This window comes from Eleginops maclovinus, chromosome 18, assembly GCF_036324505.1.
Source record: "Eleginops maclovinus isolate JMC-PN-2008 ecotype Puerto Natales chromosome 18, JC_Emac_rtc_rv5, whole genome shotgun sequence".
NCBI lineage: Eukaryota > Metazoa > Chordata > Actinopteri > Perciformes > Eleginopidae > Eleginops > Eleginops maclovinus.
In genome coordinates, this window is record NC_086366.1 from 17,160,675 (window position 1) to 17,177,696 (window position 17,022).

Here is a 17,022-nt window from a genome sequence, read left to right on the forward strand (position 1 = left end):
CTGTTTATAGAGTCCTGTAACCAGGGGCGACGAGGGGTAATGGGAGACTGTCCCCACCCCTGCAGTGGGTACAGGAGACAGCAGGTTATTTTTAGAAAAAGGGGTGCCTGGAGTTATTTAAATGTGTTGTCGGGTCTCTCAGCTGGAGAGGAGTGGGGGGGCAGAAGTTTAAGGTGACAGCCCTGTCTTGTGGTGTGTGCCCCCCACGTGCGTCTTAAAACTGTCACTACTGCATTAAAACGAAACAGCTGCTCTTTCAATAAGGACAGAGGGACGAGGTGGATCACTGCAAGACCAAGAAGAAGAATTAAACTCAAGTGTAACCTCGTGTAACCTGTGTAACCATCTTTTGTGTTTCACTGTCCGTTTCCCTCTTTTGTCTTGCTGAAATTTACCATGTGTCATTTCAAACAGTTAGTGATTATTAAACAGAGCCCCATGTGTTTATTTTAGGCCAATGCAGCAAAAAATATACAGTTTTACTGCTTTGCACAACAGGTAGAGGGTTGCGTTATTCTGGTCACGCCCCCCTTGCATGGATCTGTTTTACCTCTCTGCTGAGAAAATCCTTGTACTCTATAAACCCAGTATAACATTACCGCAGCTCTAAAGGGCTGAGAAGTGTACAGTAACCCGGCTCCTCATCCTCTGCCACAACACTGTCAAATACAAACACACCCCCGGGCTGTCAGTAGCCTCTGATTCTGTTTAAGGGTTTTCCCCCAAAGTCATTCATACTTCAGGCTCTGCAGATTCCCCACAGTAGGAATAATAGATTACCTTCCTCAAACCCATCATATGTTGGACACACAACAATAAAGACAGCTTAGTCTCCACCGAAATGGCTCCATTTGATTGAATAGCATGGTTCATCAATATTTAATCCATATACGTGAAATGGAAGAAGTCAATCTGCTCTCTTTGGCAGCTGAGTGTACTAATGTCCCTTCGGTCTGTCCGTATACTATATGATGGACATTATTTATTCATATACATACACAAAAAGATCAATATTCATTTGTAATCTTTTCTCTACTCTGTCATTTCCTTTCCCCTCCCCCACTCCCTTTCCTTTGCTCTCTCTAACACAGTGGAGCCAAAGGTGTATGTGTCTGCCGGCCCCGCGGCTCTGCTGGATGGTGGCAACGAGTCGCTGGTGGCGACCTGCATCGCAGAGCGCGGCCGCCCCGCTGCGGAGGTCTTCTGGGAGACGGAGCTGTATGGACGAAGTGAGAAGCAGAGTCAGGATGAGGCCAACGGCACCACCACCGTACATGTGCGCTACATGTGGAACCCACAGAGCTACGCCCAGGGGAAGCTGCTCACCTGTGTGGTGCGCCACCCGGCCCTGCAAACAGAGTTCCGCATACCCTACATACTAAATGTGCAGTGTAAGTGCTGAATTATAAGACCTCTGGAAATCCTTGTTTTATTTTGCTGATTAAGACTCTAGAGATTCTATATGTTTTTATTTAAATCTGATGGAGATACCAAAACAATCAATGAATTGGTCGTACTACATCCACTACGTGTTGCCTGTGTAGCTATAGCCTGAAGTAGCTTACTCCTCTGTGCCATAGACCGTCAATGTCAATTTTTTTACTGTAATACTCAAGAAAGGTCATTTCCAAATAGTTTTTTCATTAGGTACAGAGAAACATATTTATCTTTCAGATGTTATAAACTTTAAATAATGAAAAACGCCCCGGACAATGCTCCTTTGATGAGTGAAATTGTAGTTTCCGAACTTGGAGTGGAAACAGGTGTTTTGCTAACAGAATTTTCCCTAAAACATATGGTTGTCCAAAAACATCACTGGTTGACCATGAATAAAAGTACAGAATATCTGCAGTCCACCTTGAAGTTTACCTTAAAATGTTCAAAGCCACACACATTTTATGCCTGAATGGTCTTTATCCTTTACCCATCTTTTACCATCTGCACTAAATGATTTCCTCTGATTGTGTTGATAGGATTGGGTTCATTAATTATGTAAGATTATGCTGCTTATTGAAATTTTAGTTAGTATCCTCAATACTATAAAATAATGCTGCAATCTCCCAAAATGAAAGGTCATTATGTCCAGAAAAGAACAGATTATTATATTTCTAATTGTGCAGCACTTACAGGTATGGTATTTTTATTGATATTAACCCCTGCTGAGAGCTTGATTTATGAACAGCCTGATCCCTACCTCCCCTCTTTTCCCATAAAGGGGACATTTAAGAGTCTCCTTAATGTTATAATCATTGATGCATACTTCCTTGGCGAGCAGTACTAAGGGTTAGTCTGTTTGGACGGTGAGTGCAGGCTAATGAAGGTATTTTATGAAATATTGATCAGGCCTCAGTAGCCACACTAGTAGTGGGAGACTGCTGGGGGCAGTGGCTGGAGAGATGCAGGAAAACCAAGGTTAATACAGGAAAAAGTGGCTTCCCAGCTCAATAAATCATGTCAAATGCAAAGGCAAGGGATTTTAAGTGCGAAAGAAGCACAATTTGAACGTTGGGCTGTGTGAAAAGGGTCAGTGGACACGATGAGCAGAGGCATCTTCCTGTGTGCTGTAATGAGTTCCTCATTTGCCCTCCAGAGAAATCAAAATGAAATATTGGATTCATAGGTCAGTGTTTGCCATGTTTTATTACAGTGGCATGTGCTGGGCATGCTCCTGCTTTCCTGTGTCATGGTGAGGCAGTAGAGTTTATTATTAGCTGCAGTACATTACTGCCTGAGTGAGTCTGTCATTTTCTAACTTTCCACCAACCCAGGGTCATTTGTTTGTTCTGTTGGCTCGCCTTCACCAGCAGATCCTGTACCCTGCTACAGTCCTGCACAGCCTTTGTTTCTGTCATCGCTCGCTACTGTGCTTATAATGCATGCTTTGTTCCTTCTGCAAAAGCTCATTCGTCTTCAAGCTGCTGGGACAACATTGACTGATTATTGACTCCTAGTCTTGTACCCTCAGAAATGAAACCAAACTTACTAGACGAATCACACCGCCTTTGAAGCATAGTTTTATAAAAACCTGTTTTAGTTATTATTACAGATGATTATTTGACATCAAAACTGTTTGTTTTACAGTCTCACCAGTGGTGTCTATAACGGGAATTGATAAAAATTGGTATGTGGGACAAGAGAATGTGAAGTTCACCTGTGGAGCCAAGGCCAACCCGCCTGCCCGTCACTTCACATGGACCAGGTACGTTTGTCTTCCAGTGGAAAAACTTTGTGAAGCGACTATCATTTGATTGATTTTATTTTATAGGTGAGGATAGGTGTAGCAAGATATTATCACTATCCATACACTGCAGTATTTAGTGAACATTGTTTACATTATCTGCCATAACACCACAAACATGTTAGACAAATACAAAAACATACGATGGTCGGCGGTGGCCAAGTCTGTATGGACTTGGGCACCACTGAAAGACAGGGTTGTCCCTGAGCAAGTCTAGTTCCCTACACGACTCCCCAGGCGCCGTACACATGGTAGCCCAATGCTCCTAACACTAGGATCGGTCAGATGCAGAATGTACATCCCCCTCGGTGGGGCAATTAAGGGTTCTTTAATTCCTACATTAATGCTGAAATGCTGAAACAGATACAGAAGTGCTTTAAGATGTGCTTTCTCTAATGTGGGCCTAATGCTGATTCTTGAAAACCTCATCGTGTTGAAGTGAGCGAGAGAGCCTTAACTTCTCATTAGAGATACACAGCCACATTACACTCAGTAGCTAGTTGTTCTAAGAGTTGGGTTCTAAGATGAGTGTATATAAGACAGTATATGTCAAACAGGCTGACACACAATCTGTAAACGTTTCCTACAAAGGTTGAAGCATTCTCTATCCCATATTCAGGGGACAAGACACACAGCTATATCCTTTGCAGCCCTCAGTAGTGTTGTGGAGGGGCTAGTGGTTAAAAGGTGAAGCTTCTGTCTATAAATTACCTCCAACATGACTTTTGGCGCTTGGACACTGGAGCTGTCCAATGCGCTGCTGCACACATCGGAATAGCGTCCCTGTTATAAATAAAAGATTCCAAACAGTTCATGCATCAGAGCAACGCTGGCCTATTGGCACCTCTTCCTCATCGTCTTGCTTTGAAAACAAGATATGTGTTTTTATTTGAATCGACACGACTACTAACATTCAGAAAGCCAAGATCTTATTTGTTTTTTTGCCCTGATAAGGAAAGCTTGTGTATGAGTTTATTCTCCTTTGAATGGTGGAAGTACGGTCAGCTCAGATTATCTCCGTCCTTTGATCATATACAAAGTTGCATCAGGCCTACAAAGTAGAGTCAACACAAGAGGCGGATCAGGGACATGTCACAGAAAGTGTTTGCAGTTCTAACATAATGTGTTTCTGTTTGTGTAAGATGTACTGCACACTGAGGGTTATGTGACTGTATTTCTGCCCAGGTTGGATGGAGTGATGCCAGAGGGTGTTGATATATCAAACAATAGCTTTGCTTTCACTCGTCCTTTGGAGCGCAATGACTCTGGAGTGTACCGCTGCGAAGTGATGAACGACATCGGCCTCCGCACTCAAGATGTCACCCTCTGGGTCCAAGGTACATTTGAACTTTCTCACTCAGTTTCTAACAAACTAACTCATCTGCTTTTCTAGCAATCACCAACTCTGGCAAGGGGACAGGAGTCTGTCTGTGATCAGTTCGTTTTTTCTTGTGTTTAAATACTCCCTGCACTTACTCATTTTGGTGAAAAAGTGCAATTTGATCCTTCCATACACCCAAATAACCTTAAAACCTGAGTCAGCAATCTGTGCCTTTTGACATTCACCCCGCCCCTCTGATGTCAGGTTACCCTCTCGGTACGATCCGCCACAGTTCAACACTTCTAGCAGAGCTAAGCCTCCATATTCATGTCCCTGCCCAGATCCACTTTCACACATTCCTGGCAACAGAGGAGCACAGAGTGCAGATAAAGAGTATCAGTACCAAAACGTTTACAGTGTTGTGGTTTTGGCAACATCAGATTTCTCAGATACGAAAGAGGGTGTTTACCCCTGCCGGTTCAGCAGAGTATGCTATCATGTAGCCTTTCTCTTTGTTTTCTAAGGTCAGGTTTCACGGCGGGACATAAGGACTTGTGTTCACAGATTCGCAGTACAAAGAAGAATGTTTTTGTGCCGCTTACATTACATTCCTTATTCAAAAGTATATTGTAGCTGTAATTGGATGTTTGATTCAACACTTATAAAACTAAAAGCCAGATAAGGGACTCTTAATCATTAAAAGGGCTTTCCCTGTATTTGTATTATTGGAATGCTGTTGATTTATGACATAAATCCTCACAGGGTACTGAAGAACTCCCGCCTTCTCCCTGTAGTTTACTACTAGAGTTCATTATTATAAGGTCGGGGCGTGGATCCTGACAACCCTGCATCTCCTTTTCCAAACAAAGCAACTGCTGATTTTGGACACATACTTCGCTTACACACCCAATCCTTCTCCTTTCTCACTGTCGGGAAGGAGAGAGCTGGAAAAGCCCCCGTAAAGTGCTGTCATGCTCTGTCTGTGTACAGGCCTGGTTTAGAGTGCTGCTCCAAACGAAAGCACAGCTGACATCCTGTCTGGGAATGACTTGCTTTTAGCAATTACGTTGCTTCTCTTGTCAAATATTAAGACCCAGGCATGCGGCCTCTCACTTCCACCCCCTGTGGAGATAGCCAGGTTGAGCTCAGCTTTATTCCCTCCCCCCTCTCCCTCTGTAGCTGTTTCACATTCCCAGTTGTCTGCGCAGCCTTGTGGGTTTTGGCTGCGTTTTGCTCAGATCAGCTACATAGTTGCAGATGCACATAACCCCACATGAGTCTAAAATGTGGCGCTGCAGGGTGGGATGGATAGTGGCGGATGGAGGAGGCGATTGGCAGCATATCAGCACACTGACCTTGTGCGTCTCCATTATCCTCTGTCATACTTTAACTCTAGCCTCTCCTTCAGGCTCACACAGTGCATAATGGCAGGTAATTACACTCTTACTCAGTTACACAAATTGTGGAAATCATTACGTCTCCATGGGGAATCAGGTTTTGATAACTAGTGCCAAAAAACCTCCCGGAGACGCAGACGTGGATTAGTGAGAGTCATATTGCTTTGTAGTCAGGCCTTTGATGTGCCGCTGCAGAGATCGACTGGTGGTATCAGGCTGCTCTTAGCCCCGGAGGCTGGAGGTCAAAATGGAGACACTTATCCTGACCTTGAGCGCCGCACAGTCCTGTCCTCTCAGAATCTGGCTGCTATCACAAATGCCGGGCACCGGAGGACATATCAGATGCAGGGACCTCGCATCGATCACACAGCGTTTCATCTTCTCACATGACTTCCCCACAGCAGTGTTGAAAAGAAAAGGGGGGAGAGCCTATCACGCTCACTCAGATGCTCATGAGGGCATGTCCTCTGTCCTCTTATCCCTCTCTGTCTTTTCCATACACACACACACAATGACATTTAGCACTTAACCACTCGCTTCCCTGCTCATTTGCGCTACAGTGCAGCTTTCAACAGACTCTTGAGTCTGAGAAAAAGCCTGTCTCTCTCTCTGCACAGTGGTATAAACAAATCTGAAAACCTCTCACACCCGCTCTGCCGGTCGCTTCAGACATAAAGTTTCTTTCCCTCTTTTATTTGTATGACTTCTCACTCCTTTGGCTATCTTTCTCTGGTTAAACCTTTTCCTCACATGTTTACTTTGCAGAACCCCCCCCTACCACGGCCGCCCCCAGCACCACTGCATCCCTCCGGAGCGACACCTCGGGAACGGGTACCGCCGCCGACCGGCGGAGAGCCCTGTTCACCTCCCCGACCCTGGCCTCCTTACCGGACAGCAGCCTGGGTACTATTGTGGGCGGGGCTGTGGGCGGAGTGTTGTTCCTGATCCTCTTGCTGATTCTCGGAGGGGTCTGCTTCATGCGACAGCGCAGGACCTTCAGAGGGGACTACTACACCAAACAGTACCTGGGACCCTCCGATATGCAGAAGGAGTCCCAGCTGGATGTGCTGCAGCCGCACGAGCTGCAGGAGGTCTACGGGGATAAGATGAGCAAAGGCAGCCAGGATCTGAAACCCAAACTGGGCGGGGACATCATTTACCCCGACTACACCCCTGACCACAAGGATAGGGATGACTGGGCCGACAGAGGGGACGCCCCCAGGGGCCTCAAGGAGGGAAACTACTACCCAGATCACTACAACCCCCAAAACATGCACCCCTGCGGGCCTCCTGTGCACAGCCCCGTAGTGACCAACGGCTCCCCCTACGTCCCGGAGGACTGCTACGACAACGGCACGGACAGCGACTATGTGTCCCACATGGACGGATCTGTGATCTCACGCAGGGAGTGGTATGTTTGAGGAGAGGAAGGAAAAAAAAGACAAATCAAATGACTGACTGAGAAAGAGACAGATTATCATTATTTCAGCTAAAGGATGAAAACTATCTCTCAGTCAGTTTCACAACGAGCTCTTTGAACATTACTGCTCTGCCTTGATTGTAACCACTTAACCTTAAGGACGCGTATTTGGATTGTATTACACTTTTGGAGATTTTCAAGGAGCTGCAAATAAGCTGAAACGCCTCTGTGATATTATCCGTGCAGGCTCAAGAGGCTTTGGCATACCGTGCTGTTTGGACCGATGTGAATGGGGGTTTGTATTCTGCTTGTTTGCACCTGTCTTTACCACAGGTCATAGGTCAGGTGTTCGGACCCTTGTTAGTGAAGTATTTATATCCCTGACTGACCGAGCTCTGCTCCCATAAAACCTCACATCTTCTGTGGCATTTTCCAAATGGTCACTTGACTGCTCACAGCGTTTTCATACTGTTGAAATGTTGATCATGGCTGCTAGCAGTATTTAAAGCAGATTATATTGCATGAGTTTTTACAAAAAGCTAAAAGTATAATTGAGTTAAAGGGAAGGTTTGTCATTCACGTGATTAAAAGGGAGATTCAACAGGTATTGTTCTGAGGGAAAAGCGATCTGACTGATGAGAGTAAACCATTGCAAACCTGTGGTTATGTTATTTAGTGGCTTTTTTCTCCAAATGTCTTCAGTAAGTTATTATTGAAATAATGAGCCGTCACCTGACAGAGAAAGGATATTCTCTATGGAAGAACTTTTGCTTTCAGCTTCAGTTCAGCGTTTTATTTTACAGATGTCTTTGTTCTTAAAGTTGTATTAGGTAGGATTTCAGTCCTGGTTGATGTAACTGGTTACCATAGTAACAGCAAACACTCCTTGAGTAGCTACTTGGACAACTTGTGTAATTAAAAATGGTCTGCTGACAAAGAAAAAGAGCAGGAAATTACAGTTGTCTTGTTTTGTAGGCGCCTTTTTGATAACCAAAATTGCTGAGTACTAACCTCAGTGACAGAATCTTTCCGTTTCCTGCGGGTGCATCACAATAAAAGCTGGATTACATGCATGCGTCCTTTCCTCTGAATCTCTCTTGTTTAGGAAGGCAGTCCAGATTAGTAGTGGTGGACTCTGCCACTACCAATACTATATATAAACTATTGGAAGGTACTGCAAAAGAAATGCCAGCCATGCTGTTGTCAGAAGGGTAGATTTCATAAAGATCCTAAGGATTCCCATCTTCAACCAAAACACTGTTATCACTTTTGAAATGTGTTAATCCAGTCACTTTCTTGAAGTCAAAAAGCACAACTTGGTTATTACAGCTGTCAGTAAACATCAAAGGAGACCTAGCTTTGGCCCTCTCCACTTAGCCATGATAACAGGCTGCGTCGCTGTGTTTCCCATTTCCCCTCCTCTGCATCCTCTGATTTCTGTGTGCACACAAACACCAATTGGTCATTATAGATTTTATTTTAAACGTGGGATCAAAGCGATGAGTTATAAATACCACATGTGACTTTCATAGCTGTCATGATCTGACGCTATGTGGCTCCATAAACCACCGACATTTCCCCTGCTCCGGCTCGACACCCCACGGTGAGGAGTCATGACGCTAAATAAGCAAACTACTTGCAGAGAGAGGAGCACTAATAAACTGATCCTGAAAGCTTTACTTTATATGTGTTTGAAGTATGATTGTGGAAATACCTCCCAGCACAATTGGAAACGCTGAGCGGCTGACATCACTACTGATCACAGAACAGGCTAGGATGTTGGGGTTTGGCTCCTCCGCCGCTCGTCTGAAGATATACAGCCATCATGGAAACTAGAAATTCAATCCACCAGTGAAAAAATCTGTTTCGTAACCATGTAGGTTAGAGCTGGCGGTGTAATAGCTCCCAAAGGGATTTTTTCCTCAAACAACAAACCCAGTGTCGCTCCGTTAAAACAACAGAGTTGACATCATACTTGATCTCATCTCTCACTGCTTGATCTGACCCTTTTCCACTTAGCTTTTTGTTTCCTCAGGAGTGATATATGTATCAAAGTGGCCTCACGTGAAAGGGAAAACACAACCCTTTTTGGAAAGATGCCCGTGTAGTCAGTCAGATGGTTTGTTGCAGGAAGGAGGAACTATATATGTGACACAGTCTGGTCAGGACGGGGGGGGTATATGTTGAGGTGTTCTTATTGGGGTTTATAGATTGATGGTGCACATTTTCTTATTTTTCTTTCCTTAACCGTTCTTCACCCTTGTGTTCCCATGCCAGGGCTTTGGTGGAAGGTTTAGATGTCTGAGAATAAACTACTTTAATCTCGCTCTCACTCTCATTGCTGCACACACCCCTCCGCCACACATCTGCCACTGCAGCCCGCAATCCAGGAGAAGACCTCGCCTCCAACCTTCAGCTTTTTAATTAACTTTTTTTTCTCTTCATCGCGACTTGGCAACTTCTGTGCCCAAAGTCGGTGACATATAGCACATCCGTGTTTGCATGTGCGCATTTTTCATTCATAGCTTTAAACTCATTTGGTAAAGACGCTCTGCTGTCTCTGCTTTAAGAAATGCTTTCATTCATTTGGTGTGTGTCATCTCTTAAGACTGTTTGACAAAAGCAAAAAGAGCTGAAGTGATGAATGTTTGTAAAGGATCACTCTCCAACTGGTTGCATGTAAATTAAGTTATTCGATACCTACTCTGTTATTATTTGTCATCACCCATGTGGTTTATTTACATGTACATAATGCTAATAGGTTAGCGTAGGGTTAGCTGTTTGATTTATACGCTCATGTACAGTTTGGTTCTGGTCTCCCCTACTGAATAGTTGGTGCCTTAGACGGGCTGCGCAATGCACAGAAACTTTGAAAAATGGCAAGCATTAATATAAAGGATTTAAATATCATTAAAGAGGATGACTGACTGGTTCTTTAATATGTCTTCCATCGTTATATTTGACATTTGCTGATATTAAAACATCAGAATAGACAAAAGGTTGTTAAGCCTTATACACTTTGAGAGGACACATGTAACAAGTTCGTTACTGAGACAATTGTAATAAAAACCTTCACTGGGAATTAAAGCAAGCCAGATTCAAAGAAAATATTATCGTCCTGTAAATATGCTGGCTGTTTTTTTTATTATTATTATCGAAAAATCTTATTTTTTGTATGAGGTCTGTACTTTTCACAGAGTTTTCGTTTATCTTACGTGTGTTTGAGGAGCTCATGATTAGTGCGAGCCTGTTTTCACCGCATTTTATATTTGTCCCCAAAGGTTTCTGAACCAATTATTTTCTATGTTGTTGTTTGAATGATTGGATCAGAGGTTAAAGTGCGGCAGATTGTATTTTGTTCTTTTGTTTGCAATAAAAAATACATCATCATTATTGCGCTCAAATGTGTCCTTGCATTCTGATTTCAGAAGTTTTCATTTCCTTCAGGTTTATTATTTTAGTCAAATACCTTGTTAATTTACGATTAAGAGCTTTACAGATGGATACAGTGTAAACATTTCAAAGAAGAATTTTACGCAAGAATCATTGTTTACGTAGCATATGGAAAGGTTTGACTTGTTTAAAGCCAACGCAGTAACAGTTTGGCGTATTGAAAGTTTGTATTTGTATTTTTTATTACAGTTATTGACAGTCCCTTTGGATAAAAGCGTCTGACAAATAACATGTAATGTAATATAGAAAATAATCTATCGGATTTTGAAATATTCTAGGAAATAAACTGATATTAGTGATATTAACTGATTTATTTCATGTTCTTGAGCAAAACAATAAAACATCTTAAGCATCATCAATCACAGACCTTAATTCCAGCACCTAACCAAAAACGTAATAAATCCATAGACTTTGATATGAGGTAACCTGAAGTGCTAAAATGCTAACTCGTTTTGAGGCTTTAGGCCAGTCTGACCTCAAGGTCCAATCGGTACTGTAGCTGTAATCCAATGCCACAACGTATTTCAGCAGATGGGGTTTTCTAAATTTCAATGGATCTGAAGGTTTCTAAATCAATCAGAAACGTCATGACAGTCACTAAATGGACTTGAGGTGAGTTGGTTTTTCATCTGCCATGTCAAAGGTTGAGAATGAACTTTCCGTCTTTCATTCGTTTGGCTGGAAGTCAAAAAATAATTTCATTTTGCTGCCATCTTTGCTGCATGTCATCCCTTCTGTTTTCTTTTCTCTTTATGGCTGTTCTATACATTAAGGGGAAAAAAACACAAAGAGATCTTGACTCAAATTTAGCTAGATTCCTTCCAGAGAGTGCAGCTATTTGCTTTTTTTTTTAGTTCGAGACAACCTTAAAACACATCAGCTATTATTTGTAATTGTATTGTATTTTATTTATTTTTCTTATAAGAAGACATGTCTCCCTGTTTGTGCTGGTATATTTCTTGATTATGTAGACTTGTGTTTGGTCCGAGACGGCCTCCCTTAAATGGATTGCTCTGATTTGTAGCACCTGTCCCATAAATATCAGACTGCTGTATTTTCCTGAAGAAGTCAGTTTCCTAAAACATTGATTTGATTTGTTGAAATGATTGAATTGGAGTTTTGTTTGAGGCTTCTTATTCTTCTTTTGTCGTGTGCCTTTGTGTTAGTACCTTATGGTAGAGATGTTTCAGTGTTTGAGGCCTGTGGTCATCAGTCTCTGTCACTTCAGCCTCTTCCACTGTCCACACCTGTGATAGTAAATAACTGACCCATTTCACATAGCTCTCCATCCTGTCTAACTCAGCACCCTCTTCATCACTGGTTCACAGAGTGAAGCGAGTGAGGCTTTCTTTTTTTTTCATCACACCTGCATCGAGCGGGCGGCGGCTGACCACCCACAACTCCCTCCTGTCCTTCATCAGTCCTCAGAGAGTAAGATGTGTCTCCTTGAATATTCTAAAGTTATCACAGTGAAATGATGCCCTAAAAACATTTAGAAACGAATTTACAATGGCATCCCTAATCCAAGCCCTCCCACTCTAAGTGCCTTTGGTAAACCCCCAGTGTTAACCTGGCTTTGGAGGTGACATGGCCACTATCAATATGTGTTGTTCAGCAAAGTGACATTCACCCCCTCTGGTCCAGATTAAGAGCAGGAGGAGAAACCAGATACTTAATCCTCTGTGGCATGTTGGACAGAAATCTCCCTTCTTGGACTTCACTTTCATCGCTTCATCGTCCACGTCGCCCCAGCGCAAAAGCACTCACTCTATTATCATGGTGTTGCCTGACTGGGATAACCCCGGCCTAATCCATCACTGCTACCGTCTGCATGTTTGTGCAGGCAGTGTGGGTAAATAACGCCGTGTTGGTGGGCTTGGGTTACGTCTCTTTCTCCTTTCTTAAGTTTTTGGCAGATGGCTGCAAGGGGCATTTTTTTTAACACTTAATGAATCTGTCAGCAAATGTGTTTAGTTTTGTTACCTCGTAAAACAGCAGCGGGTGCTTTCAACATTCTTTAGGACCCCACCCAAAAGCCAAGGTGGGTGTCTGCATCTATCTAACTTTAACCTTTTGAAACAATTATTGTAAAGATGCATGTTTTCTTTTTGCCAGTGTTTTTTTCCTGAGGTTACCTTACGTGATTTATTCATTCACACTGAAGGAGAGAGAGGTGGCCTTTACTATTTTGTGCTCCTACCCTCCTCCTCCTCCTCCTCCTCCTCCTCCTCCTCTCCAAAAACACTGATTGTTAGCTAATGAACACGAACGCAGCACCGGGGAGCTCACTTCAAAGGCCACAGCTGACTGAGCTGAACATACAAATTGTCTGAGCTCATGGGTTTGGAAATAATGAAATGCTGCAGAGGGTGGGAGAGTGCGGAGCAGTTACAACAAAAATGTTGTCACATGGCCTGCGGTCTCGCTGGCCCTCTTCTCTGTGTGAAGTGTGTGAGGCTTCATGGCAGCAGCCACCTGTGGCTGAGACAGTGCTGGTGAGTATCACCAGGAGAGAGAAAACCATCTCTGTTTGTTCAGAAGCAGAAGCTGTAGGTGGTTTTACTTGAAAATGCTGATAAGTTGACATTTTATATATTTTTGTCTATTTAGATCAACCCTCAAATAGTGTATGTATCCTTGGGGATACAGTCATTTGACACGCTGTGTCCATGTGTAAAACTAGTGTAATAACAGTGTAATTAGGGTTTGATATGTTTGTTAAAAGGGTCTAATAACAGTGTATGTGTATTTACCCTGTAACATGGGTATAATACGGGAGTATAACAGGTGTAATTACTGTGTAATAGGTCCCTAATAGGGGGTGTCTTAATTTGTAGTATGGTGTAATAACATTATCATGTAATTGTTATGTTTAAAATAGAAATCAAGTAATTTTCCATAACATTTATATGTGATTGTTCATTTAAGGATTAAAAGTGTGTTATAATGTCTGTTAACAAAACAATCTCACTGCAGGGTTCATTAAGTAAATGTTTTTGAACGTTCTGACAAAATCTTTCCCAGCAGATGGAGCATTGCCACTAGTTTTACAAATACATTTTTTTTATTTTAACAATTTATCAAATTACTATACCTAATGTCATTCTCTGGTGGTTTTGCAGCTTTTGGGGTTTACTCCTTTTTAGCTATATTTTGAAGAACAAAAGGGACAGTTTCGACTAGTGGTTGGAGGTGGATTCCAAAAATAGAGTAGAAAGTAAAATAGAAAGTAGAACGAAATATTGAACATGGTGAAATTGAAACCTGACCCAGAATAAAGGATAATGTAGGCTAGATGTGTAAATAGGGCCAAATGTACAATACCAACTTAACAGGTAATAACATTTCACTGTTGGCATTACTTCTTGCTTCTGCTCCTTTATGCGGCCAAAAGAAAATGTATTGCAGGATTTAGGTTCTAAGATTTGATGACTATAACTGGGCAAACTCCAACCATCACACCATCAGAAAGATCCTAAAATGACCAATCATTTAGATGGTAAACTCATGTATTTTTAGATTGTGGCATTCAAGTGTCAGAACACAATGGTTTTCTTTAGTTTTTGTTTTCAATACTTCATTTTCTATATATATTTCCTCTCTAAACAAGACCACCCTAAACAAATAAGCAAAATGTTTTAGACATCCATAGGCAAGTCCAAACAATACAAAACACAACACACAAATAAACCTTGAGATTGTGTTCAAGAATACAGAAAGCACCTGGGAAAAGCCTGCGGCCTCTGCTCTATTTGCAAGTTGTTACTGTTTCACGCTGCCTTTGTGATTTACAAGCCACAAGTGTACGGTTTTCATTGTGATGTACAAAGGGAGCATTTAAATAGTGATGTCAATCACCTACATGACAGTCACACACAAGTAGTCTTATTTATCTGCTTCATGTGTCCGTTCGAGGACACCTTTTTTTCTATCACAGGCAGAAAGAACTATCCAGTGTTTTTGATTAAAGCAATAGCAACAGGAAATATTTACTATCCAAATCCTGACGTGTTTATAAATCCTCCTACATGCATCACCTTTGGGCAGTACATTTGACTTGTTTGCAGTTTGACTGGTGAGAGGTTGGGCACTGTGACAAAGCCCTTTTTGTGCAGCGACTCCTCTGGGACCGAGAGCAAAGACAATGAAGGTTTTCATCGATGAGCCACATTGTTTCCCTGGGATCCACTGAGTGGCCATTCACAGATCAGATTGTGTGTTCCCAGCTCGCTCTGCAGCCGTTTAGTTTTATTATTACTTAGCTTGCTGCTCCGGAGCGCCTGCATTTCTCTTTGCTGACTCAGAAAGTTTACCAGAGACAGTTTACAGAAAAGTCCTGAGAGCAGCATATCTTATTGCACAATTTGAAATTAAATTGGGATGATAGAGTGGTTTTCTCTAGGGCCTAATATATAAAGTATAAACATACAGGATGGTAAGAGAATATCCATAGGATCATACCTCTTTTTGGCAGACCGGCCATCTCTGCCTCCCACTGCTGTAACAGGCCCCTTTAAAGATTAAAACACACACATGTTGGAGTGCAAGGGGCAGGCAGTTACATGGTTTTATATATGAGTTTTTCTTATGGATCAGCCTCTAATTGGGCTCATGGCATGCCACAGGCTCTGATCAGATTGGGTGGGCATCCATCATACTGGTCCGTGACAGGGAGACCCCCACCTCCCCCAGCATTGTTCTGCAGTGCTGGAGCAGATATAATCTTGAGTGAATTTTAATCCCATCAAAACAATGCAATGTTCCATGGGAAATGTCCATAGGGTGTATTAAAGGAAACAACACACGATTAAATGAAGCTTAAATACAATTTTCTGTATGCCGGAAACACATGGGAAGTGACCAGAAGAGTATAATCGGAGGATGAAACCCTCTTTATTGTCACATACATGCACACAGCAGAGCACACACAGTGAAATTGGTCCTCTGCATTTAACCCATCCTAGTGCTAGGAGCAGTGGGCAGCTATTGTGCAGCGCCCGGGGAGCAAGGGGGAGGGGGGATTGGAGGTGTCCGGTGCCTTGCTCAAGGGCACCACAGCAGGGCCTAGGAGCTGAACTGGGACCTCTCCAAGTAGCAGTCCACTTTCCATATTTCAAGTCTGTTTGGGGACTTGAACCGGCGACCCTACGATTCCCAGTCCAAGCCCCTACTGACTGAGCCACTGCTGGAGAAGAAGAAGAAGTTTTCATTCTGCAATTACCAAGAATAAGAGTTCACAGCCATTCTATAGCAGCTTTGTGGGACTGTACAAAGGCACGGCAGTGGTTTCAGTTGATTGCTATTGACAGCAGCTAATACGGGCGATGCTAAACTGGTATACTGTTTACCATCTTAACATTAACAAGTGCGTGTGCTCACATGCACTGAATGGCACTAAATACAAAGACAAACAGCTGAAGCAAATGGGAATGTCATCAGTATTCTTTTCACAATTAGATTACATTTGATGATTGCGAGAGAGAAGCCAATGGATTAAAGTTCATCCTCTGGGAATAGTGAGTAGTTCTTCCAAATTTCCTGAAAAAATATACAATCCTTTCCCAGACAATTCACTTTGAACAAAACACATCAATGTGCTGGCAATGCTAAAGGAAAAGCCACATGTTCACAAAGGTAATTTGAATCCATCTTCTAAGAACCATGAATGTCTGTAGGAGTCAGTGCGCCTATCCATTCAGCATATGTTGAGATATGATGTTGTGAACATAACAAAACATTGTGGTGATCCACAACCATCTATAATATATTTTAACATGTCCAGTTGATGTCATGAAATGTATTCTAAACACAGGTGTTTTCCCTAATGGTTAGAGCTGGAGGAAGAGTCATCTTAGTTATTATGATTCATCCTCTGGGGAACATGAATGATTGTACAACATTCCAGGGGCAATCCACCACATTTATACTGTGTTTCAGTCTGTATCAAATTTGTGGAATGACTAAACAACAATGCCATCCCTCGAACTAAAAAAGATTTCACAATGACATAAGAATCCCACCATCTATCATTTTCAGGGACATCTGTACGTCTGTCTGCCTGTCTGCTGGTATTTTTAGTGTTCAAGCTGTTTCCTTCACCTGCTTGTGTCTGTCAGTCTGTAACTTCTAAAAAGCCCTAGAAGCAGCCTACGCTCTGGCTGACCAGACACCCACCGCTCCCCTCTGCATGCTT

General features: G+C 42.6%; 1 protein-coding gene across 2 annotated transcripts in view; it reads left to right on the top strand.

Annotated features, from left to right (window-relative positions):
* The window catches only part of nectin3a (nectin cell adhesion molecule 3a), a 29,728-nt gene extending 18,959 nt beyond the window's left edge, over positions 1-10,769 (top strand). For both annotated transcript variants that reach the window (XM_063907733.1, XM_063907734.1), the window contains exons 3-6: positions 1,092-1,391; positions 3,082-3,199; positions 4,424-4,575; positions 6,722-10,769. In XM_063907733.1, the coding sequence (XP_063763803.1) occupies positions 1,092-1,391; positions 3,082-3,199; positions 4,424-4,575; positions 6,722-7,377 (1,226 nt within the window). In that variant the 3' untranslated portion in view covers positions 7,378-10,769. The remainder of the gene's footprint in view (positions 1-1,091; positions 1,392-3,081; positions 3,200-4,423; positions 4,576-6,721) is intronic.
* Positions 10,770-17,022: the final 6,253 nt, after the last annotated feature.